A 15,062-nucleotide genomic window follows, 5' to 3' on the forward strand; every position below is an offset into this window, starting at 1 on the left:
GGTTCTCAAACAGTGCCTCCTAATATTAGATACTGAGGTCCAACCTCATATTCCTATTAATACTTTAAGGGCCCAGGCATCTTTTGTTTTGTTTTGTTTTGTTTTTTTGGTTTTTTTGAGACAGAGTCCCGCTTTGTCACCTAGGCTGGAGTGCAGTGGTGCGATCTGGGCTCACTGCAACTCCGCCTTCTGGGTTCAAGCAATTCTCCTGTCTCAGCCTCCCAAGTTCCTGAGACTATAGGCGCACGCCACCACACCTGGCTAATTTTTTGTATTTTTAGAAGAGACGAGGTTTCACTATATTGGTCAGTCTGGTTTCGAACTCCTGACCTCAGGTAATCCACCTGCCTTGGCCTCCCAAAGTGCTAGGATTACAGGTGAGAGCCACTGCACCTGGCCCCCAGGGATTATTTTTTTAAGGCCCCCACGTAGTTCTCTTGCGCTAGCCAGGTTCAGGAACGTTGTGTAGAGAACACTTTTAAAACGAGAGCTACTGCTCTCTTATTGCTGCAGTCATGGTAAGCATCTGAGGTCTTGGTTCTGAAAAACCTTAGAAGACTGGATTAAAAGCTGACTTATTTTAGGGTTTTTTTCAGTAGCTGTCTGCAGGGTATCTCACTCAGATGTTCCAGGGCAGAAAGCCAGTTCTGAGAGATTTCAGGTATCTGCAGAAAGCATGGACCTGACTTGAGTCCCACCTCTGCCAGCACCAGGGGAGAGCTTGGTGCAGAGCTGGCTTCCACTGTTTGCTGTTTTGTGGGGCTAGCCATGGCCTCTGGTGGCTGGCAGCAGCACCCTGCCACCAGCACTGTTGTGTCTTGCAGGTAGCGGCAGTGCCTTGGTGAGGCTGCTCCAGGAGGGCACCTGCAAGCTTGATGAGATTGGCTCCTACAGTGAAGAGAAGCTGCAACATCTGCTAAGGCAGTGTGGAATCCCCTTTGGAGCAGAAGACTCCAAGGTGAGTGTCAAGGGCAGTGGTGGATATCGGGGCTTCTAGGATAGGCTGATTGGTCCACTTTTCAGGGCAGGGATATGAATACCTGTGATGGCATCCGCCTTGGACCCAAGCTGCTGGCAGTCAGGGATGCCTAGGAGGTGGTCAACAGCTAGATGGTGACATGTATGTGGGGCCTGGCCTCTAGCAGTTCCTCCTGTTGAAGGTTGTGAGCCTAGGTTCTGGGGTCAGGAATCCTGGCTCTCCTCCTTACTGCGTGTGACCTTGGATAAGCTGCTTTATATTTTGAGCTTCATTTTCCTTGTTTGTAAAATGGAAATAACCAAAATACTAACCTCGTGAGACTGTTGTAAGGAATGCACTTTACAGTGTCTGGTTATTACCTATGCAAGCTCTTAGAAAATGCCTATTATTACAAAGAGTGTGTGTGTGTCTATGTGTTTGATTCATACGTTACTTGCTTTCCCTTTCATATTTCTGTGCTGTTGAAAATGTTCTGCTTCCTTCAAGATCAGATTCAAATGTTAGCTCCCCTTTGATGGTTTCTTTGCCCTGTAAAAAGTGAAAGGACTCAGGCCTCAGAATCCGACTGGCTTTGTCTGTGACCTAATCCTTTCAGGGCCTCAGATTGCTTACCTGTACCTAGAGGAGGTTGGGCTGATGAGGCTCCAAGGCCTTTATTCTTTTGCTTTGGGTGTTGGGTGAGTATGTGATGCTGAGCACCAGGTGTGGTCCCTTAGCATTCACCCTTATGTTTTTAATCTTGTCCTTCTACTCCAGGACCAGCTCTGCTTCTCCTTGTTGGCCCTCTACGAATCTGTACAGAATGGAGCTAGAGCTATGCAGCCCCCACCTCACTTCACAGGTGGTAAAATCTACAAGGTGTGCCCCCATCAGGTAAGAAAATAACTAGAGGGAGCTTGGAGTGAATTTGCTAATGTTGAACTTCCCACAGAGACTGATCCAGCTCAGTTTTGGGGGGCAAGACTTAAGTCACTGGGCAACCTCTGGCATAGCTGCCCACGGGTCAGGTACTACCCCGTGGGCTAGGGAGGGAGGCTGGGTCTTTTGTCAGTATTTTTTAAGCACTCTACCACATCCTGGGCATCAGCTGTTGAGGGTATAAGTCGAACTTGTATAAAGAATGACAAAGATATCATTCCTCCCTAGCTGACCATATATTTCAGTGGGGAAATACAGTCACCACAGCTTGTGGCACTGGCTCCGAAGAAATTAGATAAGGGCCTAAGATAGAAAGTAACGGAGGAGGCCGGGCGCGGTGGCTCAAGCCTGTAATCCCAGCACTTTGGGAGGCCAAGACGGGCGGATCACAAGGTCAGGAGATCGAGACCATCCTGGCTAATCCGGTGAAACCCCGTCTCTACTAAAAAATACCAAAAACTAGCCGGGCGAGGTGGCGGGCGCCTGTAGTCCTAGCTACTCGGGAGGCTGAGGCAGGAGAATGGTGTAAACCCGGGAAGTGGAGCTTGCAGTGAGCTGAGATCCGGCCACTGCACTCCAGCCTGGGCAACAGAGCGAGACTCCGTCTCCAAAAGAAAAAAAAAAAAAAGTAACAGGGAGGAACCTGCTGTCTGAGGTGGCAGAGAAGACCGAGACCTGCAGGATAGGGAGGAGCCCAGTGATAAGCCAGGGAAGGAGTGTTGCAGCCAAGGGACCACCAAAGCCGTGAGTAGGGAGACAGAGTGAGCTGAGAGGAGGGGATGTTGGAGGGCTCCCCAGGGGCCAGATCACATAGAGCTCTCTAGGCCAGAGTAACAGTGGGTATTTTATTCTGAGTGATGAGGGACCTTTTGGACGGTTTTGAATGGGAAACCTGTGGAAGGGTGTGGAGAAGGTCACTGGGTTAATTAGCTCCAGGACAGGTTATATACTAGATGACAGAGTGGGCCCAGGTAGATACTGGGATGGAAACCCCACTTAACAGGTACTGAACGGGAGAGAGGTGGCTTAGCAGAGCCTTCAGTTCACTGAAGCACGTGAGTCAACAGGGGGACCTAGCTGTAAAAAAGAGAATCCAGTTCCCAGCTACTTTAACAGAAGCTGTGTCTGAAGGAGATGCTTAATGCTTCTACCCTGGGCAGATCAGAGCCTGCTCAGGGGATTAGTGTTCATGCGACGGGGGTTCATCTCGTGAGAAGCAGCTGACAGCACAGGGAGAGCTGTAGATCTTGGGGACTGTGATGGGAGTGGCATCACCTGAAGGTGACAGCCAAGTGGGTTTTCCCAGAGCTGTGGAATGGTGCTTGGGGAGCCCTGTCAGTGGAGGTGTTTACTAGACTACATTGTGAGTTCCCATCTGGGCAACAAGCCCACTGGGGTCTGGTGGGGAGCTTGCTCAAAGTACAGATGCTTAGACCCTACTCCAGAGACCTTAGTTTCTTAGGCTTGACCTGGGGCCCAGGCATCTCCATTCTTAACCAGCTCCTAGCTGCTGCTGCTGCTGCTGCTGTTGCTGTGTAGCTAGCATGGTGAACTGGTAGATGGTGTGTAGAGAGTGGGGTTTTGAAAGATGTTCTGAGGTGCCTTTCAGCCTAAGTTGAGGACAGGATGCTCCCAGCTGTCTCTCTGAAGGGCAAAGATGAGCTGGTGCCTTCATTTAAGGACAGAAGTAGGAAGGGAGCAGAATGCCATGGGCTCTGGCAGGATGGCCATGGCTTCAGCCATGAAGCTGATTGCTCATCTTCCTGGGAAGCGAGTGAGAACTGTACAGTGTCTGCAGACTGGCTTCCTAATTAACCCTGCGCCCTTGCCCTTCGTCTCTCAGGTGGTCTGCGGCTCCAAGTATCTTGTGCGGGGTGAGAGTGCCCGTGACCATGTGGACCTGCTTGCCTCTTCCCGCCACTGGCCGCCTGTCTATGTGGTAGATATGGCCACGTCAGTGGCCCTGTGTGCTGACCTCTGCTACCCAGAGCTGACCAACCAGATGTGGGGGAGGAACCAGGGCTGTTTCTCTAGTCCCACGGAGCCACCTGTGGTGAGTCACCTCCTGAGGAACTGCCATGTCTCCTCAGGCCTACCATGTCTTGCTCTGTCGCGCAGGCTGGAGTGCAGTGGCATGATCTTGGCTCAGTGCAACCTCTGCCTCCCAGGTTCAAGCAGTTCTCCTGCCTCAGCCTCCCGAGTAACTGGGATTACAGGCACGCGCTACCACACCCGGCTAATTTTTGTGTTTTGGTAGAGACGGGGTTTTGCCATTTTGCCCAGGTTGTTCTCAAACTCCTAGGCTCAAGCAGTCCACCTGCCTCAGGCTCCCAAAGTGCTGGGATTACAGGCATGAGCCACCATGCCCAGCCTACTCCATAAGTTTTTACTGACCAAGCCCTCTGTTTGAGGCCACAGTATGTCACTTAGGTGTGCCCAGGGTATCCCAAACATAGGTACCTTGTGTTAAAAGAGGTTGCCTTCCAGAGAAGCCTAGGAAGTTGCCACCTTTGACAGTCATTGTGCACACTGACATATTAAAGGCCCCAGCCAGCCCTGGATTACGTTTAATTCACCATGTCTACATTTAGTTGACCATGGATATACTGCATGGCATGCAGTATATCTGTTGTGATCTGAAGATACTCTGGTTAGAAAACACTCATTTTACCAACCCTTTCCTTTTATTAAAAGGGGAAACTAAGGCCCAGAGGGGGAAATGGACTTTTCCAGCTCACACAGCAGATTAGTGGCAGAGCTCTTGTTTCTGTGTCTTGGTATATTGTACCAGACGGTATTTTTCACCAGTCATGTACCCTCCAAAGCCAACCTTTGCTGAAATAGATGTCAGAACTGATAATTAGGAAGAAGTTCCGGAAGAATAACAAGGGTTGAGTGCCCCAGCCAGGATGCATTATGGGAAGTGAAGGCCTCTGGCTTTGCCTTGGAGGAGTCATTGTTGTCATTACTCCCTGGGGCTCACTGGCTCCATGAGCATGCCGGGGACCCCAGCAAAGTGTCTTAACCTTAGTCAGAGCCTTATCTTTCTGCTCCCCTGCAGCCCCTGGCCTGAATGGACCGGGGGCAATAACAGCCCAAGTAATCCAACATCTGCTCTGGAAGGTGGCCACTGTTACTGTCCCTGTTCTCACGTGAGGAAATGGAGGCACTGGGGGGCGGGGGTTGGCCTAGGAGGCACAGTACATGGTGATGTTAGGATTCAGACAGGGCTGGCTGAGCCTACAGTGCTTGTTCTCACCAGATGGGTTCCCCCTTAGTCATTCCTTCTTGTCAAAAGGCATTCTCATTTCTAGAGTGTGTCCTGCCCAGAGCTCTTGGACCAGCATTATACTGTGGACATGACAGAAACTGAGCACTCTATCCAGCACCCAGTCACCAAGACTGCCACACGGCGCATCGTCCATGCAGGCACACAGCCCAATCCTGGTGACCCCAGTACTGGGCACCACTCCTTGGCGCTGTGCCCTGAATTGGCACCCTACGCAACCATCCTGGCCTCCATCGTGGACAGCAAACCAAACAGTGTCCGCCAGCGGCCCATTGCCTTCGACAATGCCACTCACTATTACCTCTACAACCGCCTCATGGATTTCCTCACCAGCCGCGAGATTGTCAATCGTCAGATCCATGACATTGTACAGAGCTGCCAGCCTGGTGAGGTGGTCATTCGTGACACCCTCTACCGCCTTGGGGTTGCTCAGATCAAGACAGAGACAGAGGAGGAGGGTGAGGAAGAGGAGGTGGCCACAGTGGCAGAATAAGCCAGGCTGTTGTACAGGGACTATACCATCTCTCAAGCCATAGTAAGGCCCTTGCCTGAGGCAGAGCTATCCAGGGGACCTGCAGAAGTGGTCTCCTGTGGGGAGGGCCTCTGGCTGCTGGGACTGACCAAAGAGCTTCCATTCCCTGAGCATGGTGGGACCCAGGGTCCTCGGTTCTCAACCCTCCACAGGTCAGGAGTGGTGCCAGGAAATCTCTTCTGGCCCCGAGAGAACACTTGGGGGACATGGTATGTTTAATGGAGGGAGGGGAGGCTGAGGGAAAGGCTGGTAGCTGGTGGCTTCCGTGGGGCCTGCTGTGGGTCAGGGTAGAGATCCTGGGTGGGCTAAGGCGTGAGTCCCAGCACTAGGTGGGAAGGCTGCTCAGGTCTCTCCCACTCCTGAGGAGCCCTGGTTTCAGCGCCCCCAGTCTCATGAATTGCTTAGCCTGTTGCCTTTGACTAGGGGCCTGGGGTGGCCTGCCTTTGACTAGGGGTCCCTTTGGGCTCTTGATTCTCTCTGAAGGAGGGATACATTTCTCTCTTGCTCTTCCTGTACCCACATTTGGGGGAAGCTGAGGAACAGTCAGCCACAGCTCTCTTCCAGGACTGTCCTCTCCGCCCCCAAGCTTTGAGGAAGAGCATCCCCTTCCTCCTTTCCCTGGCCACTGCTGCTGCAGCCAACATCCTCTCTGGGCCTGGGACCCTCTCCACAGACAGGATGTGGTCCCTGGCCATGACATAACCTGGCAGCAGTAGGAAAAACTCCCTTCTGTGAAGGGGAAGCAGACTGGGCCATAAGGAAACAGCAGGACTGGCTCAAGTGCCCAAGGTTTGTTTAGGGCCTGGGAATTGGCCATGTGTTAATTTATTGAGAGGAGTGGAGTAGGTGGCTTTTTTTCCCCTCCTTCTCTCTTCCCCCAACAAAAATAAAGTTTATTAAATTATCTGGTTTTGGTGAAGCAGGAGTCAATTCCGTGCACATTGTGGTCAAGCGCCACAGACATGAGCTCGTCACTGCATGTGAAGGCGGGAGGGAAAGAAGTTCCAGGGAATTTGCAGGCGCTCATATGGCACAAAGAACCAGAGGCTGACTGCATTAATGCTGTTAGTTTAATGTGGACAGAGACATCCCGCGGCGTGACTGTTAGTTAGGATGAGTCAGCTTGGGGGAGTTTGTGCTTCCTGCTTGGTGTGGCCAGCCACATGCCAAGGTCCCCTGCCTTCTAGCCAGAATGAGAGGGGACTGGGCAGAACACCCCCAACTTTTAGCTGCCACTTGGCTCATCACAGCAGTACCAGTGCGGGGGTAGGAGGGGTAGGGCTGTGGAGTGAAGGCGGCTTGTAGGGCAGAGACTAAGAGGTCCTGTGAGATTCTTAGAGGAGCCATCCTGCTCCAAGGGGCCTGAGCTGAGTGTAGTCTGTGAGCATCTGCTGCTCTTGCTGCGCCTCTCGGAGAGGAAGAGCTCAACTCTGCCAGTCTGTCTAGCCCCAAGGAGCCTGGTTTTCTCAGTAGCAGTGTAGCTCCTGGGGACTTCACAGGCATAAAGTCAGTCCACTTCCATTAAGAGAAGAATATTAGGAAAGGAGGTTCTACCAGTTGGCATAGCAAACATGAGGCCAACACCATGAGAACGGTAGGGGAGAGGGGGTGAGGGCTCAGCCCCCAGCCCCTGACTGGCAGTGATGGCCCACGCTCAGGGAGTGGGATCCTCAGACCTCCCCTGGATCCCTCACCTTCCCAAGTTTCAGCGCTGGGCCAAGCTGTTGAGTGAAATGACCGAAGGCAGAGTTTGTGTGTTCTCCCCACGTCACCCCGTCCGTGGAGAAGTTGAAGCTTGCAGGAGGGGAGAGTGGTGCTCCCTGTCATCGGCTCCTCAGCAGAACTGATAGTTGTTGGGCTGCAGCAAGGGCTGGGCGATATCCCCTTGCTCGCAGCAGGCCAGGTGCTCACTAGAGCTCTCCTCTTCCAGCTCACTGCTGCTGCTGCCGCTACCGCTACCACCGCTTCTGCTGCTGCTGCTTGGCAGATTGGTATAGTCCTGAGGGTGGGAGAGACCAGAGACTGTCAGTCCAGATCCATCAGGCCCAGCCCAACCTGCTTTACCGGCCACCCACCCCAAGCCTCACCCCACTCACCCGCTCTCTCCTGTCCTCTTGGGCTTGCTCCTGAAGGAGGGAGCAGATCTGCTGGAAAGTGGGTCTGTGGGTGGGCTCCAGGGCCCAGCAGGCCTGCATGATGCTGTATCTGGAGATAGGACAGAGGATGCCCATGTGCAGCTCTCTAGGGTCCAGGGGTCATTAACACACACCCCTAGGGAGACCTACCCAGCAGAGGTCCGCAAACCCAGTCAAAAATAAGTTTAGTATAAAACCTGTGCCACATCCTTGGCATGCTTTACCATTTAGTCCTCACGGTAACCCTTGCAGAAGGGTACTCTCATCACCCTCATTTTGACAGATGAGGCCCTTTTGGTATCCTCAGGGTCACTGTAATAACAGTCTCTTAAAAGACTGAGTTTAGGGACAGGTACAGTGGCTCATGCCTATAATCCCAACACTTTGGGAGGTTGATGCAGGAGGATTACATGAGGCTAGGAGTTTAAGACCAGCCTGGACAACATAGTGAGATCCCATCTCTACTAAAAATTTTTTTAAAATAGCTGGGCTTAGTGGCGCACACCTGTAGTCCCAGCTGCTTGGGAGGCTGAGGCCAAAGGATTGCTTGAGCCCTGAAGATCGAGGCTGCAGTGAGCTATGATCGTACACACCACTGCACTCCAGCCTGGGCTATGAGCAAGATGTCTCAAAAAAAAAAAAAAGAAAAAGAAAAGTGGTCATTTCGGACCAGCCCTAGCAGACAGCTACTTCTCTGAGAACATTGCTCATACCTTGAACTCAGAAGGGGCTTGTGCCCACTGTGGGAGAGAGAAAGCCTGACCCTGGAACATTTTAGACAGGGAAAGATCAGGGCCACACGGCCTTCCATCCCTTTCTGGCGAAAGCCTGGGGTGTCCTTTTCCCTCCCTGGGATCCCTTCGCTTACATATTCTTTGGGGCAAATGCAGGCTGGGCCATTTGGTATCCATCCTTCACCAGTTTATAGAACTTGCTGTTCACCAGGATGCCAGGGTAGGGATTCAGCCCTGCAAAGGCCAAGATCAGGTAAGAGGCCATGCCCGTTGTCCTCTCCCCGTTCCCGCACACCCACACACATCTTAGACTGGGTTTGAGGGGTCCTACTTGACAACACTGCAACAGCAGCTGCTCTTATCCACTGTGTGGCAGGCTTAGGCTTTAGGAACGTGTGAGCCTCCAGCCAGGCCTTATCACACCAAACAAGAATTCTTGCACAGGCTTTGGGATCAGTAAAACCAAAGCTTCAGTTGTGTACCGTTAAAGTGGGGACAGTCGGGTGGTTATGAGGGTGCTGGAGCAGGATATTTAAGAACTGAGGACAAGTCCCTGTGCCTAGTCCAGGAAATGGGAGCTCTTTCTACTAGAGCCTAGTAGTAGAGAGCTGCATCTTCAAGGGTCTGTAGATTTCAGGCAAAGGAGGGAAACAGTGACAAAGGAGGGTAACAGGTAGCAGCAACTGAGCAGAGAGAAATGAGGGAAGAGCCAGAAAGGAGCGCCTGTCAGGGGCAGGGGGTCTGTTCCGCCCTGCAGAAACCGCAATGCTGGGTTTGGAGACCCTTGCCCATTCCTGCACTCTCACAATCCTTGTTGTGTCCTGGGCACCAAACATCTTTGTCCACCAGTGGGGCAACCAGAGGAGCCAGCCCCAGGCTCTGCCTGGAGTGGGCCCAGTGGCTCACCAAGTGAGAAGATCTCCCAGAGGAGGATGCCATAGGACCAGACGTCGCTCTGAACCGTGTAGACACAGTCAAAGATGCTCTCTGGGGCCATCCACTTCACAGGCAGGCGGGCCTGGGATAACAGTCCCCAGTTATTTTGGGCCCTGACTCTTCACCCCCTCCTCAGCCTGGCCCAAGCCCTCCCAGCACTTACATTGCCCTTGACGATGTAGTTGGAGTCATTCATGATGTCCCTAGCCAGCCCGAAGTCCCCAATCTTGGCCACATGCCCATTGGTCAACAGCACATTTCGCGCTGCCACATCCCGGTGGATGCACTGAGGGAAAGCACTGCAGGGTTAGTCTTGGGCCGTCTCCTACCTTAACCTGAGGTGAGGAGGATGGCAGGGAGGGCCCCAGATGGCTTTGGGGTCCCTGTTGGAGTAGACATCAGTTTTGGTCCTTTACCATAAACCCTTGTCTATACCTTCTACCAGGGCCCAGGATCTAAGAACGTGTAGCATGGTCTGATCATTTAATGCTTAGAAACTGCCATTACCCTGAGCAGCCATGGCCCTTCTCACGCTTTGTCCTCTGAGTGGTCCGCTCAGGCCCCAGAAGCAGAGGGCTTCTGTGCAGAGCAGTAGTCTCCAAACCCTACCATTGTTTCTGATCATAGCAGCTGCTGTCTGCCAGGCCCTTCCCTAAACTCTGCATACACTGAACCCTTTTTTTTTTTCAAACATTGTTACACCCATTTTTATAGGTGTAGAAACAGGCACAGAATTTAAATAGTTGCTTAAAGTCACAGAGCAGGTGGCAGAGCCAGCAATCAAACCACTGACTCCCAAATCTGTTCTAAGGAAGATGGCAAGAGCTCCCATTCCCTGGCACTTCTTCCTAGGCTGAGTGCACTTTATACATTATCTAATATCCTCAAAATTCTATGAGGAGCTTCCATTATCCCCACCAGACCATGTGCTTCATGAGCAGGGACAACTGTTGTCTTTTATACACTATTTAGCAAAAACAAATGAAAAAAGCCTGGTACCGGGCCAGGCGCGGTGGCTCATGCCTGTAATCCCAGCACTTTGGGAGGATGAGGCGGGCGGATCATGAGGTCAGGAGACCAAGGCCATCCTGGCTAACACGGTGAAACCCCATCTGTACTAAAAATACAAAGAAGTAGCCGGGCGTGGTAGCGGACGCCTGTAGTCCCAGCTACTCGGGAGGCTGAGGCAGGAGAATGGCATGAACCTGGGAGGTGGAGGTTGCAGTGAGCCGAGATTGCACCACTGCACTCCAGCCTGGGCAACAGAGCGAGACTTAGTCTCAAAAAAAAAAAAAAACAAAAAAAAGCCTGGTACCCTTTTTCATCTTCACACTGGGGACACAGGTGCCCAGCCCCGGAGCTCCAGCCCTGGACACAGCTTTCTCCCACTCACCCTTGCAGCTGCTGCCCAAATGACTCTCGCACTCTGTCTCCTCCCCTACCCCGCGCCCCCAAGTTCCCCTTTCCCCTTTCCTCCTCCCCATCGTCACTCATTCAGCCTCCCCAGAACACAGACCTGGGTGGCTACGAGCCAGGGCCAGGTTCCTACTCACATTCTTGGAAGCGAGGAAGGCCATGCCCTGGGCTACTTGGCTGGAGAAGTGAAGCAGGTCCCGGAGCTCCAGGGGCCGTCCATCCTCCTTGTCCAGGTCTAGGGTGGGAAGAGGCATCAGGGCAGCCCTGCCACACTCCCCACCCCTCACCCCAGCAGCCCCTTCTCCTTTTCCCTTATCAAGCAAATGGGGCCTGGCCCTGAGGCTTCCTCACCTTGCTCAGAGAAGGAGTCATTTGAAGAAGTAGAGACAGGTCTCATCTCCACATAGGTGTCCACACCCTGGCTGGAGAAGCCACTGTCCCTACGTAGGAGAGAGGGTTGGAGGGCAGGGGTCAGTCCCCATCACTGCACTGCTTAGCTCAGGCCTTGACCACCTACCACCCCATGGTCAACTGGAACCTCCCTTTGTGTACACTCTATCTGAGTGAGCATTGGTCTCTGCTTGGCTGGCCCGGGTGAGGGAGCTTACAACCCCTTCTGGTTTGGGGCAGCTCTGCCTGTGAGAAAGTTCTTCACTGTTCCTAATGCCAATCTGCCCCTGAGATTTTCCTCCTAGCCCTTGCTCTACCCTCAAGGGCCACAGAGAAGATAGAGTCCTCTTCCCCATAATAGCCCTACTAGAATCGGGGCATATCCTAGGGCCCCTTGAGTCCTCTCTAGACAGTGCCTCTCACCCCTGGCTTCACATTAAAATCACTTCGGGAGCTTTTAGGACCAGGCTAATTACTAATACTTCAGAAACTCTAGGGGCAAAACAGTCATTCACAGATTTAAATCTCCCCAGGGGATCACAAAAGTGCAGTCTAAGCTGAGGCCCACTGGTCTAGGTCTAGAGCAGTGCTGCTTAAACACCAGTTCATGTGCAGGTAAATCACCCCGGGAATCTGCAATGCAGATTTTGAATCAGCAGGCCTAGGTGGGTGGGCCTGAGGTGGTGCACTTCCAGCAGTCCTCAAGAGATGCCTGTGAGAGCACACGGGGTAGAGAATTTGAGAAGCACTACTGTAGATTGAAGCACTACTGCTCCTAACGTTCCAACCAGATAGGACTTCTCTCTCCCTCCTGTCCCCTCTGCACTAGGGATGTGTACCTTGACAATGTCCATATTCTAGTGTTCCCAGAAGGAGAAACCAATGTTTTATTTATAATCTGACCGTGGCAAAATCTTCCACTCCCTTGTTATAGAAACTATACTTCTGTTAACGGCCTGGGATCCTTTTACAGGCCATTTGCCTTTGAAATTACCCACTCTGGGAATACTTTCCCCATCTGCGTATTTGAAGACGGAAGCTAATACTTTCCTTTGGTGCTCATTTTGATCTGATCTTCAGAGGCCTAGTGTGTGCCACCCTCATAGAAGTGTCAGAGAATCAGAAGAGGAAGTGATGCTGCCAGGCCCCCATTTTTAGGACCCTGGGTGAAGACAGGGCCTCCTTCTCTTTTGCCTCCTGGGGCATGGCAGCTGACAGTATCTAGGATGAGGGCACAGTGTACACCCTTCTTGTTCTGATCCTGTCCTGGCCCCACAAGCCCCTGAGACAGAGACCTCCAGGACAGCAGTGTGGCTTGGGTGACTCCTGGACTGGAAGTCAAGAGAGCAGGATTTTAGTCCAGGCTCCGCCTCTGCCCCTGACTCATGTGTGACATGAATCTCCCCACTTCCTCTCTTTGGTTCCCCATGTGACTCTGTCTGTCGGATGGCTCTGTTCCGGATGGCTTCCAGGAATCACAGCACCACAGAACAACAGAGCCGGAAAGACCCTGAGAGGTTCAACACTGACAGCTTGGCTGGGGAAACAGGTCCAAGTGGGCCGGGGACCTGGCCACAATCATGCTGTTTTGTCTCCTGTCATCCAACAGTTAACACACCCTGTCCCCACTCCCCCATGGGAATGTGGGACACTGATATTGGCTGCTCCTAGTTGGAACAGGTGCTCTGCATCGCCAGCACGGGCTATGGGCGAAAGAGGCGACTTCTCCCCACATCTGTCCATCTCTTTTTTTTTGAGACGGAGTTTCATTCTTGTTGCCCAGGCTGGAGTGCAATGGTGTGATCTTGGCTCACAGCAACCTCTGCCTCCCAGGGTTCAAGCGATTCTCCTGCCTCAGCCTCCTGAGTAGCTGGGATTACAGGCATGCGCCACCACACCCGGCTAATTTTGTATTTTTAGTAGAGACAGGGTTTCACCATGTTGGTCAGGCTGGTCTCAAACTCCTGACCTCGGGTGATCCACCCACCTTGGCCTCCCGAAGTGCTGGGATTACAGATGTGAGCCACCACACCCAGCCACATCTGCCCATCTCTTACTAGGGCTCCAGGCACAGATCTCGGTTGATCTTTTACACACACTGGGTGGTGATTTCATTAATGCATGTCTCCACCAGACTATGAGCTGCCCATCTTTGCCCTCCACACTCCCAGAACATGATAGATGTTCAAATATTTGTTGAATGAAGGGGAAAAGGAGTAGAGAAACAGAGGTGCCCATAAAACCTGTGGGTGGCTACTTCCCATGACAAAGGTGACAGGTGAGGGCCGCATAGCCACCCAATCATTAGCCATCCAACCCTGAGCTGGCTTTGAAGACAGACTCTGGTCCCGCCCGCCTCCCAGACCTGGCCTTTTTCTTATCCTTTGCCAGGGGCTACCTGCGGACATATTTCTTCTCCAGGTGGATGTTCTTATAGTCAGCGCCTCCCTCGGGGTCCTGGCCAGGGCTCAGGCTGGGTCCCAGCATGGCCTCAGCCTTCCTTCGCAGAAAGTTGAGCAGGTCGCCATAGCAACAGTACTCCGTGATGACCAGTACAGGGCCTAAAGCAGCCAAGGGTGTGGGGTGAGGGAGGTGCTGACTGCTCCCCTGTGTGAACAGGAGCATGGGACTGGGGGCAGTGAGGCCACTGGACCGGGACTCAGCACAGCTGACTTCTATCCCTGGCTCTGAGCAAGTTTCCCTGTGCCTCAGTAGTTCCATCTGTTTAAAACAGATGGCTTTGGCGGGGCGTGGTGGCTCGTGCCTGTAATCCCAGCACTTTGGGAGGCCAAGGTGGGCGGATCACAAGGTCAGGAGATCAAGACCATCCTGGCTAACATGGTGAAACCCTATCTCTACAAAAATACAAAAATTAGCCAGGCGTGGTGGCGGGCGTCTGTAGTTCCAACTACTCAGGAGGCTGAGGCAGGAGAATCGCTTGAACCCGGGAGACAGAGGTTGCAGTGAGCCAAGATCACGCCACTGCACTCCAGCCTGGGTAAGAGTAAGGCTTCGTCTCAAGAAAAAACAAACAAACAACAACAACAAAAAAGGCCTTAAAAAAAATGTAGCCCAAGAATTATTTCTTCAAAGGAAAGCTGTGGCGGCTCAGTGTAGGTCAGAGCTGCTCTCGGTGAAGAGGATGTGGGGCACTTGGAGTTCCAAGAAAGCCTGGGGCACCTTTGTGGGCCCTGGGGAGAGTGTCCAAGCATCCTTGAATGGAGGCTTCGTAAGAGGTAGACAGGGGCTTCACTGCAGACCCACAGGATCCAGCTCCCTGGAAGCAGGGCCTAGGAGCTTGCACGTTCATCTCCTTCTCCAGGGGCTCTGATGTTCCCTCTATCAGTCTCTATGCCTTGAGCTGCCCGTGCAGCTCCTGACTAGTCCAGGAGATGGGCCCAGGAGTTTAAGGGATGCTGTGACCAGGATCCCACTGGCACTTGGATCAGTAGGATCCTGAGAAGGGGAAGATGGAACAAGGTAGCCCTGGGGCCCTCAGATCCCCCAGAGGCCCCAAGACCTTGGCCCCATGAGCCCCAAGGCCCTTACCTCCATGAGTGCAGGCTCCCAGAAGGTTGACAATGTTCTCATGCTGGCCCAGGTGGCTCATGATCTTCAGCTCAGACATGAGGGCCTCCTTCTCATCAGCATGGGCCGTGGCTGGGAGAAGGAACCACAGGTCCCACAGACGGGGAGAGGGCAGGACACAGAGCACCACACAGATACATGGGGA

The 15,062-nt window shown here is 52.8% G+C and overlaps 2 protein-coding genes across 3 annotated transcripts in view; one reads left to right on the top strand and one right to left on the bottom strand.

Moving 5' to 3' along the window:
* HMGXB3 (HMG-box containing 3) overlaps positions 1–6,628 on the top strand; it is a 53,119-nt gene extending 46,491 nt beyond the window's left edge. Inside the window, exons 17-20 of the mRNA XM_025387589.1 lie at positions 825–958; positions 1,736–1,852; positions 3,741–3,950; positions 5,212–6,628. Coding sequence (XP_025243374.1) covers positions 825–958; positions 1,736–1,852; positions 3,741–3,950; positions 5,212–5,679 — 929 coding nt within the window. The 3' untranslated portion in view covers positions 5,680–6,628. The remainder of the gene's footprint in view (positions 1–824; positions 959–1,735; positions 1,853–3,740; positions 3,951–5,211) is intronic.
* Positions 6,629–6,770: 142 nt separating this feature from the next.
* The window catches only part of CSF1R (colony stimulating factor 1 receptor), a 59,848-nt gene continuing 51,556 nt past the window's right edge, over positions 6,771–15,062 (bottom strand). For both annotated transcript variants that reach the window (XM_025387591.1, XM_025387590.1), the window contains 9 exons: positions 14,879–14,989; positions 13,728–13,890; positions 11,291–11,379; positions 11,077–11,174; positions 9,687–9,809; positions 9,494–9,605; positions 8,722–8,821; positions 7,815–7,923; positions 6,771–7,717 (listed from right to left, as the gene is read on the bottom strand). In XM_025387591.1, the coding sequence (XP_025243376.1) occupies positions 7,553–7,717; positions 7,815–7,923; positions 8,722–8,821; positions 9,494–9,605; positions 9,687–9,809; positions 11,077–11,174; positions 11,291–11,379; positions 13,728–13,890; positions 14,879–14,989 (1,070 nt within the window). In that variant the 3' untranslated portion in view covers positions 6,771–7,552. The remainder of the gene's footprint in view (positions 7,718–7,814; positions 7,924–8,721; positions 8,822–9,493; positions 9,606–9,686; positions 9,810–11,076; positions 11,175–11,290; positions 11,380–13,727; positions 13,891–14,878; positions 14,990–15,062) is intronic.

This window comes from Theropithecus gelada, chromosome 6 (genome assembly GCF_003255815.1).
Source record: "Theropithecus gelada isolate Dixy chromosome 6, Tgel_1.0, whole genome shotgun sequence".
NCBI classification, from domain to species: domain Eukaryota; kingdom Metazoa; phylum Chordata; class Mammalia; order Primates; family Cercopithecidae; genus Theropithecus; species Theropithecus gelada.